Source organism: Ursus arctos, unplaced genomic scaffold (assembly GCF_023065955.2).
Source record: "Ursus arctos isolate Adak ecotype North America unplaced genomic scaffold, UrsArc2.0 scaffold_32, whole genome shotgun sequence".
Lineage (NCBI taxonomy): Eukaryota > Metazoa > Chordata > Mammalia > Carnivora > Ursidae > Ursus > Ursus arctos.
The window spans coordinates 26,407,369-26,427,794 of NW_026623008.1; the positions used below are offsets into that span (position 1 = coordinate 26,407,369).

General features: G+C 55.8%; 1 protein-coding gene across 1 annotated transcript; it reads left to right on the forward strand.

Annotated features, from left to right (window-relative positions):
• Positions 1–3,314: 3,314 nt before the first annotated feature.
• Positions 3,315–19,872, forward strand: TFAP2E (transcription factor AP-2 epsilon). The gene is made up of 7 exons (XM_026517201.3): positions 3,315–3,341; positions 3,647–4,129; positions 4,689–4,740; positions 15,547–15,769; positions 17,087–17,205; positions 17,744–17,885; positions 19,590–19,872. Exons 1-7 carry the CDS (start codon positions 3,315–3,317, stop codon positions 19,870–19,872), a joined length of 1,329 nt encoding a protein of 442 aa, XP_026372986.1.
• Positions 19,873–20,426: the final 554 nt, after the last annotated feature.

Genomic DNA, 20,426 nt, shown 5'->3' on the forward strand with positions numbered 1-20,426 from the left:
GCACCTGCCATGCACCAAAGTCATGCTCTCTCTCTCCTTTTATCTTCTTGTGAAATAGTTCATGAGGCAGAAAAGAAAAATCAGTTGCAGCTGGAATGCTAGTTAGGGTGCTTAAACTTGTTTTTCCCTGAAGCTGGGCCATGAGGAGCCTCAGGGGAGTTGTCAGCAGGAAGGGTACAGGTCCACTCACCCTTACTGCTAAGTAGAATTGGAAGTGTGTCAGACGGGGAATGAATGAAGGCAGGAGACCAGTTAGGGAGCTGTTGTCATGGTCTAGACAGTAGTTCTCAAAACTTACTGAGCTTCTGAGTCACCTTATGAGTACTGAAACGGATTTCCAGTCCCACACTCACAGTCATTGATTCAGTAGGTCCGGGGTGAGGGCCAAGGAGTGGCGCTTATAACAAGTTTGCAGAGGCTGCAGCTGACGCTGGCCCAGAAAGGACACGTTGAGAACTACTGGTCTGCGAGAAAGAGCACGGGAGCCTAAAGGGCTGACAGGGGTGGAGAGAGATATGTAAGGGTTAGAAATGACAACACTCCGTGAGGACTAGCTTATGAAGGTGAGGGGAAGGTCAGAGTCTGGGATGACTCTGTTTTTCATTTGAAGGATGCTGGAGCCACGTACGGAGCTGTAGAACCCAGGAGAAGAAGCAGGTTGGGGTGGGTGGGGAGGTGGAGGGGATATCGAGTTCACTTGTGGCCTTGGATGTTTCAAATGAATGCCTGGAAGAAAAAACTGCCTGGCAATTGCATCTATGGTCTGAGTATCTAGTGAGAGATACAGGCTGGATATAACAAGGTTGAGAGATAGCAGCTGACTAGCAGTCACTAAAGTCTTGAGAAGGAATGAACTCATTCATGAAGAGTGGAGACAGGAAGAAAAGGCCGGAGCTTCAACCCCGAGAACAAATAACTGATATGAAGGATGTGGGTGAACAATGAACTATCAAAGTAGGCTGAGGAGTGGTCAGGGTAGCAAGGAGGAGAATGAGGCAAGAAGGGGGTGTCTCAAGCTGCAGCAAAGTAGGGTGAGAAAATCCACAAGAAGCTACTGGACAGGCAACTTGTCCTGTCATTCTGGCCTTCCCCAGCCTGCTGGAGAGAGCGAGGGATCCCCAGGGCTGGGCCCGGGCATCGCTGGCTTTGCCACTTCTGGATTCCCCCAAAGGGTCCACCAACCTGTGTGCCATGTGCTAACCCACATACACCTGTCCTGGAGCCTCACTTCTGATGTCCTGTAGCTGAATTTGAGGGGGGAGGAGAAGGGGTCTCATCACTCACACACCCACATATACAGACACACACAAACATACTCCGGACCTCTGCTGTGTCCTGGGCACAGAGGTGGCCACTCTGCCCAACTCTGCTTCATCCACCATCCTACCCTAGCTGGCGGTTCCAGCCCCCAGAAAGTTCTCTGTGATGTTGCTGCTTCCAGCCTCCTCCCTCCCCCAGGCTGAGATGACCCAGACCTGAGCTCTGCACCTGCCACATGCCTCCGGGATACCCCGCTGAAGTCTCCTCACACATAAACTCCACGGTTAACCCCCCTCTCTTCTGTAATCTACCTCCGCATTTTCACCTTTCCTTTCTCATCATCTCCTTCACTGAAAAGGGGCCTCAGAAACCATCCAGTCCTCTCCGAGCTCCCCTACTTTGTTGTCACTGTTGTTGAAGTTGCCGGAACTGAGGTCAGAGATGAAGAGGGGCTCACCCGGGAGCACAGGTGGGCTGGAGTCAGAGCTACATTCTTCGGTGCTTGAGAGGTCAGCAGTACAGGATAGTAATTCCTAGCACAGGGAGAGGCTGGAGGCAGACCACCCTGGCTCTGCCACTCAGCGGGCTGCTCGACAACTTTGGGCAAATCGGTTCACCTCTCTGTGCCTTGTCTTCCTCACCAGGGAACATGATGGGGAAACAACTCAGTACTCACCAGGTACTTAGCACAGAGTACAGCACACTCTGTAGTAAGTGCTTGCTGTGATTATTTCTTCTATGCCTTGGTCTGAGCATCTTCTTGCCTTTTTTTTTTTTTAACATCTTCCTTCTGCTTTTTAAATTCCTATTCCTCTTAGTATTCCTCTCATTTTCTTTTCTTTCATCCTTGCTCCTGCTTCTGGGGAGGGGGCAGGGGAGGAGAGGGTTGGGTTCTGGGAGAAAGGTGCAGTGACTGCAGGGACGGGAATGTCCTTGAGAGCCAGCCAGAGCCTGCCATGGTAACACACAAACACACAGCCTATGCCTGTCGGTGTGACGACTGCACACCATCCACGTGGGGGCAGTTACACACATACTCACTCAACAGCCTCTTGGTGTGACAGGCCTACACTCAATCAGCCCAGGCTCTCCTGGCTTCAGAAACATCTGGAGCCCTTCTCCAGTGGAACTCTTGTCCAACCCCCAGCTGGACGACTCTCTCTGTTTGTGTGTTCAGCTTCCTCAGACCCTGGCTTGGCATTGGGACTTATCAGCCCCGAGAAGTTTGAGTGAAGAGGGCACCTTTAGAGGGTCCTTGATCCGGAAACATTCAGAAAGACTGTGATGGTCCTCTACACCCACACAGGTACACACATAACACGCTGACACGGGTGTGCACATGAGCCAGTGGGCTTGAGTCTGCAGCTCTCAAACTTCTTCCACGTCGATGATGGCCCCATCCACAGTCCGGTGATGTGGTTAGTGAAAGGACTGATACCCACTCTACAGACTAGGAAGCTGAGGATGAGGAAGAGTAGTGCCTTGCTCAAAGACAAATAAAGGCGATAGAGCTGAGATTCAAACCCAGGACCCCTCCATCCTAGCCTCCAATCCTTCTCTGTTTCACCGCAGCTGGAGCTTTGAGCCCAGAAGGCGGCTCAGACCAGCGGGGGTTGGATTCACGCCCCGCTACCCACCCCACGGGGTCGCGCCAATGCCACGCCTCCCCTTGAACTGTCGCCGGGGAGAAGGGAGAAAGCGGCCCAGCGTGTCTCTTTAATGCGCGCCCCGGAGGCCCAGCGCGCCCCCGCCACTATAACTGGAGTGCATGGAGCGGGCTGCGCTCAAAGAAGGGCGGGCGCTGGGCACCCGTTGACCGACTTTTCCAAGTGCGATCTGCGCCCGTCCGGCCCACGTCCCGCCCCCATGGACCCGCCCGGGGGCGCCCACAGCTGAGGACCCGACGCCCGCCGGGCTCCCGGCCCGGGTAGCAGCCCGCCGCCCCAAAGGGACCCCCGCGGGCTGTGCAGGCTCCCCACACCTCTTTCCGCGGTGCTCGCCGTCGGGCGAGGGCTCCGCCGCCGCCACGCCTCGCGCCCCGCGCCACCCGCCCCATGCTGGTGCACACTTACTCCGCCATGGTGAGTAGTCTCCGGGCCGGAATGGGGGGCCGAGGGCTGGACCTGCCGAACCTCCACCTCCAACGAAATCTCGGGGGGAGGGGGCCGCGGGGACTCCGTCAGCGGCGAACCGTGCGGCTGCGCGCAGGAGACCGCTGTCCCAGCCCGAGGCTCCCGCGCCCGCGGGCCACTCCGAGATAGACCTCAGGCCCCGCGACGCGCGGGCAGGACGGCCGCCGGATCCCCGCGAGCTGAGGAGGGTCCTCTCGGGCCGGGGTCCTTTCGGCTGCCAGCGGGTCGCCTAACGCGCCCCTCTCCTTCCCCAGGAGCGCCCCGACGGGCTGGGCGCCGCGGCTGGCGGGGCCCGCCTGTCGTCTCTGCCCCAGGCGGCCTACGGGCCGGCGCCGCCGCTCTGCCACACGCCGGCCGCCGCCGCCGCCGCCGACTTCCAGCCGCCCTACTTCCCGCCGCCCTACCCGCAGCCGCCACTGCCCTACGGCCAGGCGCCCGACGCCGCTGCAGCCTTTCCCCACCTGGCCGGGGACCCCTACGGCGGCCTGGCGCCCTTGGCACAGCCGCAGCCTCCGCAGGCCGCCTGGGCCGCGCCCCGCGCCGCCGCCCGCGCCCACGACGAGCCGCCCGGTCTGCTGGCGCCGCCTGCCCGCGCCCTGGGCCTCGACCCGCGCCGCGACTACGCCGCCGCGGTGCCGCGGCTCCTGCACGGGCTGGCCGACGGCGCGCACGGCCTGGCCGACGCGCCCCTCGGCCTCCCTGGGCTGGCGGCGCCGCCCGGCCTAGAGGACCTGCAGGTGAGGCCCGAACGGTCCGGGATGGGCCAGGACCGGCCGCGGTGATTTAGGACTCTGGCTGGAGGCACGGTGATGGAGGCGGGCGTCCGACTCTTCGCTCAGCCTGCCACTTCTCACTCACGACTCCGCGGATGAGTCCCAAATCGGGGTTAGATGCCGCCTGTCCATTCAGGCGTCCGGGCACTGAGTCAGCGCGCGGTGCCTGGATGGGGCAACCCCTGCTGGAGTAAATGGGCAGAGGCTCAAACACTTCCTTAGCTCTCCGCTGGGCCCCGTGGGGCATCTATGGTCCAGTCCCAGTCCGCTGGGGCAGCCTGTGCCTGAAGCGAAGAGAGGCGGAGGAGTTGTCTAAGGTTCAACATTCCTATTTCGCACGGCAGGGTGAGGTATCCAGGGCTCCAGCCGCGAGGCAGTCCTGGTCCCGCCTGTGGCCGCCCCAAGTGTAGGTGGTGAGCGTTGGGCGGAACAGACAGGACCAGGACCAGGGACAGCAGGGGCTTAAGATGTGACAGGGGACTAGGTCCACAAGCGCCCTTACCACTGCCTCTCCTATTTTCAGGCCGTGGATGAGACGGCAATGAGTCTTCTGGACCAGTCCGTGATCAAGAAAGGTAAGGAACAGCGTGCATCTGCCGGGGCAGAACTGGGGGAGATGGTGCAGGCTCCCCAAGCACAGACCCATTTTCTTCCCTGTGGAGCTTGCCTCCTGTGTGTCGCTGGGTTCAGTGGCCAGCCGGCACTCTTTGCAGCCCATTAGAGGGGCAGCAGAGGCAGGGGTCCTGGCCAGAGCTTGGACAGATGGGTGGTTGGCGTGTTGGCTCCAGAGCCTGTGGCCTGGGGTGGGCTAAGTCCATCAGACTCACTCTGCGGCTTGGGCCAGCCAAGCCACACAGAGGGTCTGGGCTTCTCCCTACTGAGGGGAGGGCGCTCCTGTAGATCTGGAATTAATTTGCAGAACGAGTTAAACTACTTTCCTGTTTCCTAAGAGGTGGGAATGGAGGTGCAGTTCCCATGGGTTTCCTTAAATGACTTCCACATTACAATGCCTTACCATTTCCTAACCAGGAAAGCTTTCCTTCCCGGCAGGGCTTTGGGGTCGATTAGGGGATGGGGGAAGCTTGAGTTTCCCCGAGGAATTTTCTGTCCTTGCAGGAGCCTCTTTCCGCATTTAGGGTTATGGGAGTTGGTGTGTGGACATCGTGTGTTAGTCTGAGTACAGGAGGGCCAGGACCTGCCTGATCCTGGATGTCCTATGTGAGTTCAGGGTCCTGTGCATGTCTGGTATGTTCCTTTCCTAGGTGTCTTTCTGGTATTTCTTGGCGTGTAAGTGTGTGTCTGTTGCTGAGTGTGTGATGCGTGTCCACTATGTTGGTGTGTATTTCTGAGTGTTTGGGAGTCTGTATGTGTGTGTGTCAGGGTCTTTGCTGTGTCCTGGAATTTGTTCTTTGATACTGAGGATCTCTGAGCATGCGAGGATCACTCCCTGTGTGTTTGTTAGGGGGTGTTCGTGTCTCTGCACTAGTAAAAGCCAGAGTTTGAGACCTGGCCTCCAGTGGATTTTCCAGCTGGAGGACTGAGTTCTGGACATGCCAGGAAAAGGTGACAAAGAGAGAGAACGAGACACAGAGGGTCAGAGGGGTCCAGGCTTTGGGCGGGCTCCTTAGATTCGGGGCGGGTGCCCCAGGAGGAATTCGGTGGCACGCACAAGCCTGCAGTGCCTGAGGCAGGCACAGCTCCCACAGGATTTAGCTCCAGTCGTTTTTTTCGAAAGAATGAATTCAAGCCCAGGCACTCTTTGCACTTTCCATGTGCTCAGAGGAGACTAGGGCTGAGGCTGGGGTAGGGGTGGGGGGTGAGGGGCTGGAGTTCCAGGAGCTGGGGCTGGGTTACCAGCGACTGAGAGTTAGTTGGACACTGTAGAGTGTGTGTGTGGGAGGGGGGGTAAGATGAAGGGACAGGCTTCCCAGCACTTAGGGGAGGAGAGCCTCCAGGTGTTGGGCTGTGTCATCTGGAGATGGGGATGTGGAGAGGAAGCCAGAACCGGCTTCTTGGAGTAGTCTTGGAGGTGGCGGTGCGGCTGCCTTAGTGGATGTTTTGGAACCCATCGAAAGGAAGAGCTTGGTGTGCAGTTGGCAAGAGCCTGCCCCTGGGCTGCGTCCACCCGGAGAGACCATCATGGTCCAGGTCCCCTGGTTCCCGAGTACGGTCCAGGTCCCCTGGTTCCCGACTTCTGCCCAGGCTCGAGGGGCTGGGGTGGGTTGCGGGGAGCTGCTATGCTGACTCCCTGGGGGAGGCCAGCCTCCCACATCTGGGGTAGGAGCTTGGGAACGTCTGCCCTGGGGAAGGGTGAAAGGATCAGCTGGGGCTCTCTGTACCTTAAATTCCAATCCCCAGGCCAGAGGCAGGACAGGAAACTGGCTGCGAGGAGGCACTGGAATTGCCCTGAGTTGGTTTCTCTCAAAGGACATCAGTTGTCCTAAATTCCGGGTCCTAGGTGTGCGCCGGAATCCTCAACAGCGGGCCCAGGACCACCGTGAGGGCAGCCGGGATGGTCCTGAGTACGGCCCGCTGGGTGCGGCGGGGCAGATGTGGGCCCGGCCGCGGGCGCGCACACCCGCCGCACCGCAGTGCCAGCCTGTCGGTGGCCGAGCGCAGCGAGATGGAGTGCGGCGACCTGGGCGCCCCACCCCGGACGACGAGTCACAGCCCGGAGCGCTGAGGCGAAGGGAGAGGGGTGAAAGCCGGAGGCTCCCTGCGGAGGGAAGTGCTTGGTTCCCTAGCCGCGAGCTCGGCCTTCCATCCGCGCGTCGCGCCTCGGGAGAGGAGAGAGGGTCCGTGCCGGCGCTTTCGCGCTTTGCAAACGCGAGGTCCCCGAAGGTCCTCAGCTAAGGGGCCGCGCGGGCGGGGGACGGCGCGGAGCCGCTGTGGCTAAGCAGGTGGCCGGGCTGGAGCGTGGCGCGCAGCGGGCAGTTTTCGCCTGGAACTTCCGCCGTTACTGCGCGACTCCGGGGCGCGGTGGATTAGCGTCCTTCTTCGGCCTCGGGCCCTTCCGATGACATCGAGAGCCCCTGTAATATCCTGGACCCTGCCGCCCGCTTGGGCCCTGGAATGATAGGAAGTCATTTCTGGCTAGCTGAAACATCTGATTCGTGCAGCTCCTCCAGGCCCTGGCTGGAGGGACCGCTGAGGTTGAGGCCGGGCAGTTGAGGCCCGGGGTGAATCCGGGCAGCCCCGGCCCTACCCCAGAAGCAGTCTTCCTATCGCAGGGTGTCGCCAGGGAGGGAAGCCTGGGATTTCTCCAGGGACCTTGGTTGTAAAACTTTCGATACTCCAGGCACATGTCCTGGAGGGGAAACGAGGTCTCCGCCCCGCCATACACTGCACTGTGGGCTGCTCCTTGCAGCCACGGTGTGGGGCGGGGGTGGCAGATGGAGCCCAGGCCGCTGACCCAAGGAGAAACCCTCCATTTCTGCCCACATTTGTTACCTCCAGTTTTGTAACCTGCCAAAGGGGCACAGAAAGTAAGCGGGACTGGTGGGGGACACATACCTGGATGGGAATATTTTCTAGCCAAGAAGTGTGATGAGGGAGATTGGTACTGGTCCTGTGAGAGCTCAGAGGCCAAGCGCTGAGTGCCTGCGGTTGGGGGGCTTCCTACAGGAGAGGTTAGGCTGGTCTCCGCAGGTGCTTCATGGGTGTTTGTTGAATAAATGAGTGACGGATTTTGAGGTCTGAGTGCATTGGGACAGAGGGTGTGGAAGGGCCAAGCTATTTTCACCGCACTAGGCACAGCATTGCAAACGCCCTGCACTATAGAAAAGCCGACAGGTTAGAGAGGTTAAAATCTGCGGGGGTTTCAGGTCATACAGCCACAGCTGGAGGGGAGCGGTCCGGGATGAGAACTGAAATAAAGTACTCCTCCCCTCCAGGAGAGGGGGTGGCTGCCTAGTCGGGGTAGGGACATCCCTTTTTGTTGGGCCCTGTGGTCCAGTCTCAGGGTGTTCAGGGCAGGGGCTGAGGTAAATAGCCACCCTCTCCTCTGCTGTCCTTGGCTCTGGGGAAAGAAAGGGAGATGGGGAGGGTCTGGGCTTCCAAGTGAATCTCAGCAGGGCCAGGCCTCCGGTGAGTGAGTGAAGTACTCACCTCTGAGGCAAGGATTAGATAAATAATATATCTTTTTTTTTAAGATTTATTTATTTACTTTAAAGAGAAAGAGAGAGAGAGAGAGAGAGAGCAGGCGGGAGCATGAGCAGGGGGAAAGGGCAGAGGGAAAGGGAGAGAGAATCCTCAAGCGGACTCCCCGCTGAGCACAGAGCCCAGTGCAGGGCTCATCCCAGGACCCTGAGATCATGACCTGAGCTGAAATCAAGAATTGGACACTTAACCAACTGAGCCACCCAGGTGCCCCAGGTAAATAATATATCTTAATGTAGTATTTTAAAATAAGAAATACTGTCCAAATACCACAATAAACAAAAATCAAAGTTTTATGTAAAGAGAGGATCTGACCTGGCATTTCTACATTCCTGCCTTACTTGCCTCCCAGGCCACTGTCCGACCCAGAAAAAGACTGAAAAACCCACGCCCAAGCAGATAGGGTTTGGACAGTAGCTGAGGGCCACACAGGGCAGGAGAGTGAAGGTTAGTTAGTGGGAAGGAAACTTAGCCAGCTGCACCCCTCCCCCCTCTGGGCCAGTGTACCCTAAGTGTGGGCTAAGAAACCACGTGCATCAGAATGCCTTAGGGGTGCGTATTTAAAAAACGCAGACTTCCTGGGCACCACTCCACATCTACTGAATGAGAGTCCCTGGAAGTATAGCCCTGGAACTTGCATTTCTCAACAGATTTATTGAAGTAAAATGTACAGACCTAAAATTCACCCAGTTAAGATGATAATTCAGTGATTTTTAGTTAATTTATAGAGCTGTGTAGCCATCACCACCATCAGTCTTAAGACGTTTCCATCACCCCCTAAAACTCCTTCATTCCCATTTGTAGTTAATCCTCAGTCCCACCCCAAGCCTTAAGCAACCACTGATCTGCTTTCTATCTATACATTTGCATATGCTGGACATGTTACGTCCATGGAATAAATAAATATGCCAACAGTGCTTCTAGCTTCTTTGACTTAGCATAATGTTTTCAAGGTTCATCTGTGTCATAGCAGGTGTGAGTAGTCCTCTTTCTTCCTGTTGCTCAGTACTCCGTTGCGCGCATGAAACACATTTTATGTATCCATTCATCAGTTGATGGACACCTGGGATGTTTCCACTTTTTGGCTGCTATGAATAAGGCTGCTCGGATCATCCACACACATGTCTTTGTGTGGACATATGTTTTCACAGCTTTTAGGTGAATGCCTAGGGATGAAATTGCTGGATGTTGTGGTAAGTGCGTGTTTAATTTCCTAAGAGACTGGCATGCCGTTTTCTCACGGGGCTGTTCTAGTGTACTTTCTACTAGCAACACGCAAGAGGGTTTTTACCTACACTTGATATTGTCTTTTTTTTTTTTTTAAAGATTTATTTATTTATTTTAGAGAGAGTGAGCGAGAGAGCACGGGTGGGAGGGGCAGAGGGAGAGGGAGAGAGACTCGCAAGCAGACTCCCTGCTAAGTGTGGAGCCTGACTTGGGGCCCCGTCCCATGACCCATGAGATCATGACCCGAGCCAAAACCAAGAGTCGGATGCTTCACTGACTGTGCCACTCAGGCGCCCCAATATTGTCTCTTTTATGATAGCCATGCTGATAGTACCTGGGTAGTTTTACTTTGCATCTCCTTAATGACTAATGATGTGGAGCACTTCTTTCACGTGCTTATTAGCCATCCGTATGTCATTTTTAGTGAGACGGCTATTCACATATTTTGACCATTTTCCAATTGGATTGTTTATCTTACTACAGAGTTATGAGAGTTATTTACCTATTCCGGATATATATATATATATCCTTGATCATATATGTGATTTGCAAATGTTTTCTTCAAGTTTATGGTTTTCTTTCAATTTTTTAAATAGTGCCTTTCAAGGTGCAGAACTTTTTAATTTTCCTGAAGCGCACTTTACCATTATTTTCTTTTTATGGATCATGTTTTTAGGGTTGAATCCAGGAACTCATTCCCCAGCCCAAGAGCGCAGAGATTTTTCTCCTATGTTTTCTTCTAGATGGAATTGAAATTTTAGTCAGCTTTCTGGGAGAATCTTCTGCACTCTCCCTGGATTCAGTGGTCAGACAGTACCTACCACCTGTGGATGGAGTGTGTAGACAAGCGTGTGGGTCTTGTCTGACAGGTTGGACAACTAGGAGTTCTTGTGTCTGTAGTGTCTTGGCTTCTGCTTGTGTAATGGGCGGTGGATGGGGGAGGAGGCCAGGGAGGCAGGGAGGACACCATGAAGAGACCACTTCAGCCTCAGGAGTCACTGTGGTGTGGGACACAAACACCAGTGTCTCTGCTTTGCTGTCCGTGTTAGCTTAATTCCTACCTCCATGACTGTCCCTTTCTCACGCCATCCACTTCCGAACCTTGGGTTCCATTCCTCTTGTCATTTCTGAGGGAAGAGGCTCCGAGGAAAAGGGGAAGGACAAGTGGGGGAGGGAGCAGAGTCTGTCATTCCATCCCCAAACGTATGTCCACCTACACTTCGCGGCACCTACATTGACATACGTGTGGCAAACACTCCATGTTTAACTCTAGTGACAGGAGCGAGAGCCCTTGCAGATATCCATACACGTGCTGCCACATTCCTGAACACTCAGGAGGGCAGAAACTCTGTCTGTGTGTATAGCTGGGGACCAGTCCTCGTTCAGTGAGTGCGCACACGCAGTCTTGCCCTCATTGCTCTGTCCGCGACAGGCGTCACGGTGTATGGAGTCATTGTTGGGGCACACGAATGCTCCCATAGATCTCTGTTTGCACGTGAGCAACAGCCTCCTGCAGCCTTGGTCTCCCTCCCCTCATACGGGGCCTGGCCTCAGGGACCCCCTGGTTTGAACAGAAGTTGGGATGGAGGAGGCTGCTGGAGGAGAGAATTTTCTATTCCCTCTGACTGCTGCCTCTGGCTGGGGGTCATGGGAGGCAAGACAGTCATTCTGCCCTTCTTTTCATTTATTTTTTATTATTTTTAAAAGATTTTATTTATTTATTTGACACAGAGAGAGAGCGCACAAGCAGGGGGAGCAGCAGGCAGAGGGAGAGGGAGAAGCAGACTCCCCGCTGAGCAAGGAGCCCGATGTGGGACTCGATCCCAGGACCCTGGGATCATGACCTAAGCTGAAGGCAGACGCTTAATCGACTAAACCACCCAGGCGCCCCCACTTTTTTTTTTAAGACTTCTTTTTATCTTTAATTTATCAATTTGTAGGGTTTTTTTTAAGTCAAGCTTGAGTTATAAGTAACTTTACACCTGCATTTCTTTAAATTTTGACAAATATAAACACACAGTCATGTAACCACTACAATATAGAATGGTTCCATCACCCCAGAGGAAGTGCCCTCCAGGCAGAGAGACGTAGGTGAAGAGGGAACCGTGCACAGGCCTGGGAGACACTGGAGCAGAAGGTGGGGACGGCTCCTATTGTCTGTCTGGTGTCGGTGTGTCTGTTGAGTTAGCACAGCTCTGCTCCTCGCTCTGAGAGGGGGCTGGGACTAAGGAAAGGTAGCGGGGAGGGTGGAGCCGAGAGCAGGATCAGAGACTGCTTCTAATTAAAATGTTGATATTTTGGCACCAGGCCTTTTTTACATTAGCTTTTATTTTTAGAAATATTGCATTAAAGGGACGCCTGGGTGGTGCAGTTGGCTAAGCGTCCGACTCTTGGTTTCGGCTCAGGTGGTGATCTCGGGCTTGTGAGATCGAGCCCCACGCTGCAGTCTGTGCTGAGCGTGGAGTCTGCTTAAGGTTCTCTCTCTTCCTCGCTCTCTGCCCCTCCCCCCAAATATATATTGCATTAAAACACTTGTTTATCTTGCTTGCTGAGTTTTTGGTGCCTCCTTAAATTTTGCTCCCAAGGTGAGTGCCTCCCTTGCCTCACCCTCGTTGACCCTGCTCTGGGGACAGAGACTTGCCTGGGGTGGAACGTGTGCTGCCCATTCTCTCCGCATTCTGCCCTTTTCCTCTTCTTCCACTCACCCCATCTGTGGCCTCTCGGCCCCTCCCTGGTGCCTGAACAGGGACCCAGGGGGGAAGGGCTGCTTTACTCCCAGTCGCTAAGACAGGGATGAGGTTCTCCCAACGCCCACCCTCTCCCCCAGTCTGGTCTCAGGTCCCCCATTTCAGGTCTCAAAGGCTCTTGCTCCACTCGCTTATCCCACATGCACTGAAGTGCGCTTGGGCTGAGAGCCCCCCCTCGAGGCACACTCCTGGTTGGTGGGGAAGACAGCTGTGGGAGCGGACGCAGAGGTTCAGTGGGATGAGGTCAGGGCTGGAGGGTGAGAGGGGGCTGGGGTCCTGGGGCCCGGAAGTTTGAACCGGGGATGGTGCCCGCACTGAGGCTTGGGGAGGAGGGGCCCTGCTCGGGAGATGGAGACGGAGATGGACAGTGAGCCATTCTGTGGGGCTCGAAGAGCTCACGCGCTGGTGGTCCCCCATCCCAGGTGGCACTTCGTTCACCGTGTTCCGTGTGGCCTGTGCTGGGTTTTTAAATTTTTGAATTGGTTGCCAGGGTTTAAAAATCCAGCGGTTTCGCAAAGACATCCAGAATCCTGGCTTCATCAGCAAACAGTGGGCGTTCTGCAGTGTTGGTGTGTAGTGGCTTTCCATAGGGCGGCGCCTGTCCCCCACACCTCGCTTCCTTGTTACCTGTCGTGCTCCCCCTCTTTGAAGTCAACAGCTGTGCCATCCACTGTGGGAGCCATGAGGCACGTGTGGCTGTTGGGCACCTGAAACGTGGCTAGTCCGAATGGAGATGGGCTGGAGATGTAAAATATGCATTGAATTTTTAAGGCTAAGTACAAGGGAAGAACGTAAAATAGCTCATTAGTAATCTTTAAAATACTGGTGACATGTTTCCGTGATAGTGTTTTTGACACACTGGGGTAAATAAAATATTTTAAAATTAACCTCACGTTTCTTTTTACTTTTTAAAAATAGGGCTACTAGAAAATTTAAATTTGAATTCTATGTATATATAAATTATATACATATATACATATGTATACTATAGTATATTTCTGTTGGTCAGTATGGGTTGAGAGCCTAAAGGACAAATGGGGGACCAGGCAAGAGGGACAGGCAGCGGCCAGAACGCAAAGTGGGCGAAGGAGGGCATTACATGGAAGGCGCAAGGATGGTTAAGGATGAGAACTTTGGAGTCCGTGATCGGAGTTCAAGACCCATTTCTGCTCCCTACTTGCTGTGCCATCCATCTGAACCTCTCTGAACTTCTGGCTTCTCCGATTTGAAATGGGGATGGAGAATAGCGTCTACCTCCCAGAGCTGTTTGTGTAAAGCACTTGGTATACAGTTGGCACTCACGGAAGGATAGGCGACCTCATCCTGTCCAGCTCTGAAGCTGGGATCTGATTCGAGGGGAAGTGATGGGCACTGATGGGTTTTGGTCTGGAGAGTGATGTGTTTCAGAAAGATCCTTTGGGGTGGGGGCAGGAGACCAGAGCAGAGCTGTGCCTCCAAATTTCAGGCAGGAAGTGAGCGAGCGTCCGTGCACATGCAGAGAAGTGACTGCATCCGGGGCGTGGAGAAAGGAGAGCCGCAGCGGACGCAGTGACAGAAGGGATGCAGTGGGAGAGAGCAGCGTGGAGGGCATCACTGAGGTTTCTGGGTGGGTGTCCTGGTGGACATGCACATGCAGCAATGGAAAAGCTGGAGGGGCTCTGCCGGTGGGAACCGGGCAGCCTTGCTTGCCTCTGCATTCCCCGACACACAGGGCTCAGCAAAGAATTGCTGAATGGCTGGAGGGTTCCTGCCTTTGAGACCACAGTCTGGGGCTTGTTACTGGTTCTCAGGCCAGCAGCTGTGTGATCTCAGGCACACTACTTCACATCTCTGGGCATCAGTCTCCCCATCTATAAAATGGGAATAGTAAACACAGCCCCCTCGTGGGGTGTTCAGAGGATTCAGTGACATGATCCGTGTAAGTACATAGCATAGTGAGTGTTCAATTCACTGTTGGCCTCAGGCTTCCCACTTAGTCCCTCTGCACACACACAAGGGCTGCCTTCTCTCCTGCTCTCCCAAGGCTCTCACTTCCTTGGAGGAAGAGAAGCCCAGGTGGAGGCAAGTACCTTGATGATCCTCCCTTCCCTTTGAGGCTCAGAAGGAAGATGGAGGTTAGACTACAGAAAGAACTTTCCTTTAGAGCCAAGAGTATCCAAGTGGGGTTGTTTCGGTTTGTTTGTTTGTTTAATATTTTATTTATTTATTTGACAGAGAGAGACAGCCAGCAAGAGAGGGAACACAAGCAGGGGGAGTGGGAGAGGAAGAAGCAGGCTCCCAGCGGAGGAGCCTGATGTGGGGCTCGATCCCAGAACTCTGGGATCACGCCCTGAGCCGAAGGCAGACGCTTAACGACTGCGCCACCCAGGTGCCCCTGTTTGGTTTTTTTTTCAAGTAGTCTCCATGCCCGGCATGGAGTCCAGCACGGGGCTTGAACTCACAACCCTGAGATCAAGACTGGAGCTGAGATCAAGAGTCGGACACTTAACCGACTCAGCTACCGAGGCACCCCTCCAAGTGGGTTTTAGAAAATTCACTTCTCAGAGTCCCTTCCCTGCCCTGCACAGATTAGTGGACAGAGAGCTTTGGGGGCAGAATTCTGTGGGGTGTGGGTGTGTATCTCTTTACTCCTGTCTCCTTGAGCATCCCATAGTAACTCGGCAGGAAGGGGGCCAGGGCCAGAGGCCTCATGGGGCCATAACCTCTGCCCCCAGGATGTGGGCTTCCAAAGTCCCCAGGCCCTCACTGATCTGGAAGGGTGGCATGTAGGGGCCATAAGCAGGCACTCCTTGCGTTTGTGCAGACCTAGCTGGGCCCTGCTGCGGTGACTCAGGGTTCCCGCCTCCGTGTTTGCAGCTCTCTCTTTGATTGCACTTGCCCAGACTCCAGGACGCTGCAGAGGCTGTGTCAGTTAACAGGGCACCAGCCTGGCTCAGTAAAGGGAACACAGGTGCAGGAGCCAGGCAACTCCGGTTCAATTTCCACCACCCGTTAGCGGAGTGGACTTGGGTGAGTCACGTTAACCTCAGTGTGCCTCCGTCTCTTCTTTTGTAAAGCAGGGACAGTAGAACTGCCCTCTGAGAGGCGCTGGGATGTTTCGATGTGGCTGTGTGCCCAGCATGTGGCACGGTGCCCAGGACACAGTCAGCGCTTCCTCAATGCTCCCACTCCACAGCTGCCTAGCGCCCGCGTCCTGCGGTCCCTGGCTCAGTGTTGTCTCTCTCCCTTGCTCTTGCTTCCATTCTGCAGTCCCCATCCCCTCCAAAGCCAGCAGCCTCTCGGCCCTCTCGTTGGCCAAAGACAGCCTGGTTGGTGGCATCACGAACCCCAGTGAGGTCTTCTGCTCCGTGCCAGGCCGGCTCTCACTGCTCAGCTCGACGTCCAAGTACAAGGTGACGGTGGGGGAGGTCCAGCGGCGACTCTCACCTCCCGAGTGCCTCAATGCCTCCCTCCTGGGCGGTGTCCTTCGCAGGTAGGACGGCCAGCCCACAGTTCCCTGCCAAAATCTGTGGTCGTTTCAGACCTTCTCAGGGGAGCAGAGAGGGGCCCCCCAGGCCACAGCTTCATCTCCGTCTCTATCTCCTTAGGGAGATGTGCATGTTCTGGGGGCAGCCCAACATCTCCAGCAGCTCCCACAGGTCTGTGGGCTTGGGGGTGGGGGTGGACGGAGAAGCCTGGTCACAGAGGAGGGATGGAGGACTGACCCGTGTTGGGCAGAATGGGCCAGGCTGGGGCTGGCGAAGAGAAAATACCATCTTCATCCTTTGCCCCAAGAGAGGGACCCCAGGACCCGAGGCCCACTCACTCCGTGTGGAGCCCAGGCCCCTCTGGTGTGTATGGTTTGCAGTTTGTCTTCATAGTCGGGTGTCTGTCTCTCTCTGTGCACGTCCTTGTGCCCGGGTAGGGTATTTGTACTGCCGGGCTAGGAGTTCTGACGTGTCTGAGGACGGTGTGAATGTGTGCGTGTGAGTGCATGCGTGCACGTGTGTGTGTGTGTGTGTGTGGTATAGGGGACAGCCAGAAGAACGTTTCCGTGAGTGTGAGTTTCCTATGTTGCTTTGGCTAGAGCGTGCCCTCCTCTGTGTGGTTGCGTGTACTTCTAGAGACAGACATGTGTTTACGTGTCTGCAGCTGTGTGCGGAGGCAGCATTTGTGCAGGGGTGGGGGTGTGTCTATTCCTGGTTTCTCTGAGCACCCCAGAGGGAGTGTACGAGTCCTTGAGTGTCTGTCCATCTGTCCCCGGGATCCTGGCTCGGTGTGACCTGTGTGTCTGCGTCCCTGTGTGGCCCTGGCAGCCCAAGTCTGCGTGTCTCTGTGTACGTCTGACTCTTGCGGGGTGTGTGTCCTTATCGCCCCCAGTGTGTGTTCACCCGTATGCATGTTTATCTGTGTGTCCCTGCGTGACTGTGCATCTCCGCATATCAGGCTGTGTGTCCCTGGGTAGCCGTGTATGGCTCGGCTGGTGTGCTGAGGTGAGGAAAAAGCACCCCAAGATTCTGGCCCATCCTTCCCCACCCAGGCTGTCCCTGCTGCTGTTGAGAGGCTTAGAGAGAAATGAGTGGCTCTGGGAGCTGGGTGCTAGGCCCCCCAGCCCCACCTTGGCTGCCAAGTCAATGAGGTTAGAAGGGGGTTGGGACCAGGCTGAAAGAGGCCCCAGAGCACCCCCAGGGCCAGACCCCAGCTTTGGCAGGAGTGGGGTGGAGGCAGCAAGGTCCCGTGGGGGTCACCCAGCCATACACTTCTTTCTTGTCCTCATAGTGTATGTCTGTCTCTCTCTCTGCATGTCAAGGGCCAAGTCCAAGAACGGGGGCCGCTGCCTGCGGGAACGGCTAGAGAAGATTGGGCTCAACTTGCCAGCTGGCCGTCGCAAGGCCGCCAATGTGACACTTCTGACTTCGCTGGTAGAGGGTGAGTGAGGCCTGAGGGTGGGTGTGAGCGTGAGCATGAGAGGACCTGTCTCACCCAGGGCACTGTGTGACTGTCCCTAACGCAGGCGGGTGTGTCGGGTATAAGGAGGGGGCGTACGTGATACGTGTGTATCCTCTTCACGTGTCTGGGCATGCCCACATGTCCGTGTGTGTGGGTTTGTGGAGGGCTGGGAGGAGTGGCCAGTGTTTGGATGCGGTGAAGGGATGAGGGGGTGAGAGTCCCTTTCCTGGAGGCTGGGGACTCCGGCTCAGTCATCTCGAGCCCAGGCTCTGGGGTACATGGTGGGCTCAGCTGCCATCCCTGGGCTTAGAGCCCATCCCCTGTGGCCCCAAGGGAGGGCAATGGGCTTGGGGCTGGGGCTGCGCGGGGAGGGAAGCCAGAGGAAGGTTTCTATAGCAGCAGAATGGGGCAGAATGGCTCCTAGCCAGGGGGTGGGAGGTTCAAGGCCGTGCTCCAGGCTCAAAGGTACACCTGGCTGGGTGGCAGCTCATGGCTCTGCCTCTCCTCCGCCCCCCAGGAGAGGCCGTGCACCTGGCCCGAGACTTCGGCTACGTCTGTGAGACTGAGTTCCCAGCCAAGGCAGCTGCCGAGTACCTGTGCCGCCAGCACGCCGACCCCGGGGAACTGCACAGCCGCAAAAGCATGCTGCTGGCCGCCAAGTGAGTGAGGGTGCCACGCGTGGGTGCCTTGGGGCTCTGTGCACAGGCGCATGGAGGTGCAGTGCAGACGCAAATACCACGCAGGGGCAGAGTGGACGCCACCCACATGCACACCTGATGTACGAGTGGCACCACGCACGGGCACAGTGAGGCACCGTGTGGTGCACACCACGGGGTGCACATGGACACAAAACATACCTGGGTTCTGTGCACCAGCAAAACTGCTGTCACTGCCCCATAGCTTCACCGGCCCCAGTCCCACCATGGTGGTCTTGCTCCCCCTGCCTGAGCCTTGCCCATCAGCCCTTTTGTTCCAGTGACTTCCATCAGGGCACCAATGCCCACCCAGCCACAAGCTGACCCACCCTTGTCCTTACTTCACCCCTGACCCCTCTGCAAGTCCCGTGGGTGGCTCCCCCACCACTCACATGCTGCCACCTCAGCTCTGGTCTCCTAATCTCACTCCAGGACGTCATCCCAGTGCTCTGCTGTTCCCTCAGCCTTCCTACACATGCACTGATCCCCTGCCCAAGAACCTTCAACGGCTCCCCAGCTACTGCATTGATTTTCAAACTAGGTTCTATGGGGATGCGTTAGGGCCTCTTTAGTGAACTGGTATTCCATTCAGAGTTACTTTTTAGAAAGGTCCCATTGCAAGAAAAGACAGAGAGAGACAGAGAGAGGGAAGGAGAATAAGTCTAGACGCCTTTGAGGGCCCCACAATCTGGCTGGTACAAACCCCACCACTGCAGCTGACATTCTCGCTGTCCCTGCCCTCACACCTGCTGCTTAGAACGCCATCCAGTCCCCCATCTCATGGAGTCCTAATGCAGCCAGATCCCACCTCCACCCTCCTCCTCCGGGGCTTTCTCAGATTCCCTAGGCAGAAGTGGAATTACAGACTCAAGCGACTGCCATGTCTTGTGGGACCCTTGGGGCTGTTCATATCGTTGTTGGAGAAGCATAGCCGGGGCAGGGCTCCCCTCACCCATGAGTCAGCTAAGTCACCCAAACTTTCTGGGGCTCAGTCATGTGTGCCATGCCGACTGGCTTCCATGGAGATCCAAAGGCGAGACAGGAGTACCTCGTCCTGCCTCAGCCACGTGCAGGATGCAAAGAAAGGAAGAATGACCACAAGCTCGAGGAAGGTTCCGATCCCAGCTCCGCCCCTCGGTCAGGTCAGCCAGCCTATCTGAAAGCAACTTTCTGATAAGCTGAGGATGACGAGAACTGTCCAGATTTGTCGTGAGGATTGTGGTGCTGCATCCAGGGCTCGGCACAGCACCTAGGCCTCACTTCACATTCACTGCCAGCTGTTAGTTCAGCTGTTCCTTGTTCCCTAATTATTTCAAGGACAAGGCTCTGTGAAGCATTGAGTGTTTGGGATGGGAGTGGGCGAGGGGATCAAGGGAAGTTTCCTGGGTAAGGGAGTAGAGCTGGACTTGGAACGTGGGCAGGACATCCACAGGAAGAGACTGTAGGGTAGTGGCATATGCCGTTTACTAGCTGTGTGATATTGGGCAAGTCAGTCGATGCCTCCGGACCAGTTTCCTTTTCTGCAGCATGGGTACGATCATCATTTGCAGACTACTGACAGGGTCAGCGATCATAAATATAATACATAAAAATTGCCGTGCACACAGTAGGTCCTTCTCTAGGCTCAGACTTTTGTCCTCTAACCTCCAGCCCTCCTTCCCCCACCAGGCAGATCTGCAAGGAGTTTGCAGACTTGATGGCGCAGGACCGCTCGCCGTTGGGCAACAGCCGCCCGGCACTCATCCTGGAGCCCGGAGTACAGAGCTGCCTGACACACTTTAGCCTCATCACCCATGGCTTTGGTGGGCCCGCCATCTGTGCTGCCCTTACTGCCTTCCAGAACTACCTGCTGGAGTCACTCAAGGGCCTGGACAAGATGTTTCTAAGTGGTGCGGGCACTGGGCACGGTGACACCAAGGCTTCGGAGAAGGATGCCAAGCACCGGAAATAACTGTCTCCCCGGCCTCATCCCAAAGGGGTTCCCGAGGCCTGAAATGAGGCCTTAGTTCCTGGGAGAGGGCCCGAAAGGATTAAAAGGTGGAGCTTGAGTCAGGCCAGAAAGAGAACATTCATCCAGAGACCGCTGAGTGAGAGGTTGCAGAAGGGGAGGTGGCTTCTCTGTGGCCATTTGTCGAGAAGGGCCCAGAGGGCTGCCGCATGTGTGCAATTTTCTGACCCTTGACTGCTGAGAAGTGCTTGGGCAGGAAATGGGCATGGAGAAGCCTGGTGTAGGGGGCTGAGCCCCGCGCATCACGGTGCCTGGGCAGCGGTGGATTCTCCCAGAGGCCAAGGCCTTGCTGTTTTTACTCATGGCAGGGGGGGAATTGTTAACAAACCAGAGGTGTCGAGGAGCTGTTGTCCCTCATCCCAGAATCTCCTACCCCCAGAAAAGGGGTGCTGGCAGGAGGCCCCAGTGGGTTCTTTGGAATCATCCCACTCTTGGGAAGAAGTGGGCAGGAGGAGCCCTCAAGGAGCAAAGATAGAGCACACACTGCAGAACTTGAA

Excerpts from the sequence above, each read along its gene's own strand:
- TFAP2E (XM_026517201.3), top strand. The coding sequence starts at position 3,315 with ATGCTGGTGCACACTTACTCCGCCATG. Across the intron at positions 4,130-4,688 it reads CCGGCCTAGAGGACCTGCAG|GCCGTGGATGAGACGGCAAT; the intron begins GTGAGGCCCGAA and ends TCCTATTTTCAG. Across the intron at positions 17,206-17,743 it reads TCTGACTTCGCTGGTAGAGG|GAGAGGCCGTGCACCTGGCC; the intron begins GTGAGTGAGGCC and ends TCCGCCCCCCAG.